General features: G+C 41.2%; 1 protein-coding gene across 1 annotated transcript in view; it reads right to left on the reverse strand.

Moving 5' to 3' along the window:
- Nucleotides 1-6,000, reverse strand: part of PLCH1 (phospholipase C eta 1) — a 128,392-nt gene that overhangs the window by 108,661 nt on the left and 13,731 nt on the right. The window contains exon 2 of the mRNA XM_018557026.1: nt 1,679-1,825. Coding sequence (XP_018412528.1) covers nt 1,679-1,825 — 147 coding nt within the window. The remainder of the gene's footprint in view (nt 1-1,678; nt 1,826-6,000) is intronic.

Consider the following 6,000-nt stretch of genomic DNA (forward strand, 5'->3'; position numbering starts at 1 on the left):
ACAGCATTATGAGCCAATTAGCTCCACTGCAGTATATGTGTGCCAACAGTAATCAAACTGACAGGAAAGGAAAGTAGACTAGTCAAAAGGATGAGCTTATGAATCCGAGCAGTGGCCTGAAAGGGCAGGAAAGGGGGGTCCCCGTGGGAAAGCACCCTCCCAATGCCAAGGGCATATGGCCTGGTATTATTCTGGGGGGGGGGTATTCACTCACCGCCCCCCTTTCTTGTCCTGCCAGGCCACTGCTCGGATTAAAAGTCTGTTATGGAATTTTAGGGGGGAACCCCACTTTTTTCCCCGTAAGGGTCTGGTATGAATTTGTAGGGGAACTATACGCGTTTCTTTATCAGGGGTCCCCCTTCCAGACCCAAAGGGTCAGGTATGATTTGTGAAGGGGGAGCCCATGCTGTTTTTTTTGTTTATTCTTCTATTTTTTTGCAGAGGATTCGGTCTGCTTCAGCAGACTGTTCTCCCCGCTCCGGCTGTGTGTTCGGCTTAGCCAACCCGAAGCATGAGCATGCCGCTCATCTGTTTACTTCGGCTGCTGTACAGGCTAATGAGAATAGCATATACAGCAGCCCTTCAGTTCGGCTGAACTGAAGGGTTTCTGCAGTCAAGGTGAGCTGAAAGATTAGCCAAATGTTCGGCTACATCCTTCGGCAGCTTAGTGAATAACCCCCTATATGTATGCACACTCCCTGTATCTGAAAGTATTAGTTTCATATTATCTGTCATCATCATAGCAGTAATTTGCAAAAACATACCACTGCATAAAATCTTATTCCAAATGAAAACACTGTGTTTCATATGCAAAAAAAAATGTTTCACAAGCCTATGGCAGGAACAAAACACAAGTATCTGTGTCTACTGACCGCTATGCATAATCCAATTAAACTGGTGTGCGAAGCAGGTGGGTGGTGGGGTGGCATGTGAACTGAAAACAGCCAATGAATACAGAGATACATGAATCAGCACCTTGAAACAGTGGCTAAAAACAGGAATCTCTACCACCCCTGTGCAACTGTGAATCTCTACCACCCCTCTTGTCAATATTCCTACACTACCGGGCATTAATACTGTTGCTGGCACATTACAAAAACCTACCACAAAATAATAGATATATTATGTTATACACCAAGTCCAACAGCCAGTGACAACATTTTTTTTTTCTCTTAGGGATTCTGATAGCATCACATCTTCAATAGTGGGTTTTGCACCATGGCCTGCTATAAAGTCAGCACAAGGTGTAACCATTCTGTGGTTGATATTCAATAAAATGTATACTGTAACAATGCAGTAACAAGAGTGTGACACCTGTTATGGAATCAGTGGTTGGCAGGATTTGAGAAATGTGATGGGGATATCAGGACACTGAAGAGACCAAGAGGTAGTGGGCAGGATTTGAGAAATGTGATGGGGATATCAGGACACTGAAGTGACCTAGAGGTGATGGGCAGGATTTTAGAAACGTGATGGGGTTTTTAAGACAATGAAGCGACCAAGAGGTGGTGGGCAGGATTTGAGAAATGTGATGGGGATATTGAGACATTGGAGTGACCAAGAGCAGGAAGACGTTAGACTTGGTCTACAATAAACTACCCTTCCACATAAGATACAAGTACAATGCAATGATAGAATGTCCATTTTTTCAGATTTCAAATTCAAGTTTGTTACTTACTTTTAGCTTTCTCACTTTTCCTGGAGGGTCTCCATCTTATACAAGTACGATGTTCATCCAGGTAAAACAGGCGGACCAGACCCTTCGTTCCACTCTTTAGTTTGATCATTTGAGTCCCAGACTGCATTACACTCATACATCTTTCAACTACAAAAGATAAGAAAATATGTTCAGTGAAAAGGAAAACAAAGCACGAAAGAGAAAAGAATAAACCGTATGAAAACCCCGCACATACCAAAAACGTCTTTTAGTTTTGGATAGAATTAGAAGGGTCAGCTTTTTAGTGCCATCTCTGACCCCAGAAAAGAAGTGATTGGAAGCCTGCCCAATGGCCATACAAACAGTAACAAAAACATGACAATTGTTCTAATTCTTCCTCATGCAAAACAATGGTTTGGCTGGAGCTTCAAAAGTTTAACATTATCTTTACTGACATCAAACTGCAAGTTCTAAAATAATGAACATCTAAAAAAGATCATGTTGCCATAAGTAGAACTCTGCTAAGCAATGTTTACATTTGCAACAATCCTGTATGTAACAACATTTTGTGTAAAGCCTTATACATGAGTAAAATATTTAACAAATAAGATGTTTGTGCTTACTCCTCACCAACATATCACAATTGCTAGTCGTGACAGGCACAAACACAGCATGGGTATACCTAACGCAGTCTACAACTATTAGATGACAAATGGTTAGGCAGGCAAGATGTATAAGGATCATTGTACAGGCACTGGGCAGACTAGCATGTTTGTGCCCTATGGACAGGAGAGCCAGAGTAATGTGGGCTCCAGAAAACAATCAGGTGGGAAAATCCTTTCCAGCCAAGATCTGATCATTTGCACATTGGCAACCCTTCCCGCTTTTGAAACTAAGACAAACCATTAAGTAGGTTATGTATAGAAATCTAAGCAACTCTGCTACAAGATATATACATATTTAGGTTTAGAGTGGAATATTTATTCCATAAAAGGTTTTATAAAGCTTAAATTTAATAATAATAATGCTTAAACCAATACAAAATAAGCCACCACTCTAATTCACAAGCTGGACCACATGATAATCATGCCCCATGTGCAGGCAAACAGGCGCGCTCTCGCCTCCGGTATTCACATCTTATTAAAATAAACCGTACTTCCACGGTTCTTCATGAATAAAATTACAGTTTTTTGTAACAAATTTTAATTGTGAAACAGATCTCAACGTACACAATACGCTTACGCGTTTCACCAATCCGGCTTATTCATAGAGGCAAAGCTATTCTCAACTAATCAGATTTAAATATTCACTAACATTTCCCCAAACGAGTGCAAACAATTGGGGTGTCCGATTCTTCCGAACTGTGACAGCTTCTTTGTCACAGGTAGGCTCTAACTATGAGGATCTGTGGAAATCACTCACCTCATAGTTCTCCTTTAAAGATAGTAATTTCTAAACTTGGGTTTGGGACATTGGAAATCACAGGTCAGGGGACAGTATTTCACTAGGCTCAAACAAGGAGAGTTTACTTTTCTATTATGCCCTAAACAATGAGGTTTAATCATAAAGTCCATAGAAGAAGGAAATATGCATCATGTGGCTGATCTGGTCACTAAAGTTGGCCATACTCTCGATAACCCCATCCATTCTAAACAGCAGGGCAAAGGGGTCTCGCCTGACAGCTATTGTATTTTCCCAATTGTTGACTGCTGCATGTGCCCCTTGTGTTCACTATCATTGTAACTTTCCCTGAGTCCATTCCCCAAGGGATCCTCTTTGGAATTACACCAAGGTAATGTTCCTAATCTCTGCAACCACTGCAAATGCTTTAAAGTCCTAATGACTTATTATGTCCTAACAAAGTCAGTGTTTGCCCCCAAAACACGTTGGCACGTTGATGCTTTTATTCCTACCAATAAAAACTCCCTTGGACTCTTCTTTGTTTGGTGATGCCTCTTTTTTGGGGGCTATTATATTGTAACAGCCAGCGCCTCCAACTGTCAGAATACCAGAAAAGTGACTGTAGCTGATTGGCTGCAGTCACAGTGCAGCTAAAAATGTTCTGTCTGGCTCCCTTAATTTTTCAAAGTTTTTTGAGACAGGTGGTGCTGGCAAGCCCACTCAAAGATAGAGAGTCTAACAGTGTATGGCCAGATTTAGCCTTCTAGAACAAGTGACGTTTATCAGTAAGCATAATACAGGTTTAGCTTCACAGTCACAATTCCTAGGTGCAGTTATGCTTAGAAATTCAGAACAATGTTGTTTCTAATTGAAAGCACTCAGAGGTCACAATTATTAACATCATTAATCATGAGAATTATGAATGCTCTTTTAATTATGAGCCCATTGTTTGATAAATACTCCCTCAATCTCTCCTGAAGACCATTGATTTCTACAATTAGTCACCTATGTTGGATAGTTTTTGTTTTTTTTCCACTTTGCTTTATTGCAAATACTTTGCTTTTGAAACTGACAAGACTACTTTAAGACAACTCAGATATATTTTTTCATATTAGGTGCATGAATTATAAGTAATGTGTAAGTGTTACATTTACAGACCATTATTACTAATCCAAAAGATGACAGCACTTTTGATGGGACCCTCCGAAACCTTCCTACTGTCAATTATAGTAAAGTCAGGTAGCAGGAGAGCTGTCTGCATTGTCTCCTCCTATACATCTGAGGTAAGCTCTTCTTGATTGGAAATGTCACAGGGGGTACAGGGTCAGTGTCAACAGCAACTTCGGCATTCCTTTATAGGACCCTCTTCTAGCCCCAGGCCCCATAGCAGGGGGCTGCTGTGGCTATTGTTATGCCTCTGTCATACAACGACTTGTTTGATGTTCCCTGGCTCAGTATGTGGCATAGGGGAAGAAGTACTCGAAATGGAAGGGCTGTTCTGCAGAAAGAAAGACACTTAGCAACTGCACTATGCTGCTTCCTTATTATGATTACAGGTATTTATATAGCAATTATGCAGCACTCTACATACTGCACATTCACATCAGTCCTTGGCCTCCAGGAGCTAACAATCTAAGGTCCCTATCTCACATGCATATAGGGCCCATTTAGACAGGATTAACCTTCCAAAATGTCTGAGTGTGTGAGGAAACCGGAGTACCCGGAGGAAATCCACGCAAGCACAGGGAGAACATGCAAACGCCAACAGATAGTGTCCTGTGATTTGAACCAGAAACCCCAATGCTGCAAGGAAGAAGTGCTAACCATTAAGCCACTAGGCTTCCACTGTATATCTTGATACCTCTGTAAGAGTTTTTGTGTTTTCGGTTGTGTACACATGCTATCTCACACAGATAAGCTCCCTTGCTGCTATTCACTATATGAATTGCAAAAAAGGTAAGATAAACAGAGTGATAGCTGGGGTTGAGGATTTTGAAGATTTTGAAGAGCAGGACTATGCTATTTTATACAGATAGGTGAAATTCCCCTTTGTAAACAATACCCATGGATGGGGGTAGCCCCAATGCAAGGGTTAAGATTTGATTTGACCAGAGTTCTGCTTTAAAGCCAAGACAAAGGGTGAGGACTTGGCAGTAAAAGTGAAACTGCAGCAGAGAAAGACCAGGTCCCCTACCCTGCCAGTCATGGCTATGTGGCAGGGCTGAGCTGTGTAAATCTCAGGACTGGATTGAGAGAAATCCTTTCGCAGGTCAAACAAATCTCATCTATGTAATAAATCTGCCTATTTAGTTTTATGCCTGAAGTTCACTTTTACCTTCAGAAGAATTATTAGAAACGTTATGAGGTTCATCAGGAAAACTACTGCACTAGAAAACTAAAATACACTGCCTGGTCAAAAAAGTCACCACCTGGATTTAGGGTTTGGTATGGCCTGGCGTTGATTCAGTTGGTCAGGTCTAGGTTCATTAATGTTATGTCCCCCAAAAATTAGGTCAGCTGCCTACCTGAATATACAGGTTTTTCCATCAATTGATTTTTTCTTTTCTGGTGGCACATTGGGCATATTCATTAGGTTCAAATTGTGAAAGAGTGGTTCCGGGAGCATGAGACATCATTTTCACACATGGATTGGCCACCACAGACTCCAGACGTTAACCCCATTGAGAATCTTTGGGATGTGCTGGAGAAGACTTTACACGGTAGTCTAAATCTCCCATCATCACTACAAGATCTTGGTGAAAAATGAATGCAACTCTGGATGGAAATAAATGTTGTAACATTCCATAAGCTTATTGAAATGATGCCAGGGCCAATGTGTGCCATAATCAAAGCTAAAAGTGGTCCAACAAAATATTAATGTGTGACTTTTTTTGGGGGGGGGCAGGCGGTGTACAATGACTGTATTATTGGGTTCTGTGTGC

Source organism: Nanorana parkeri, unplaced genomic scaffold (genome assembly GCF_000935625.1).
Source record: "Nanorana parkeri isolate BGI_ZX_2015 unplaced genomic scaffold, ASM93562v1 scaffold263, whole genome shotgun sequence".
Lineage (NCBI taxonomy): Eukaryota > Metazoa > Chordata > Amphibia > Anura > Dicroglossidae > Nanorana > Nanorana parkeri.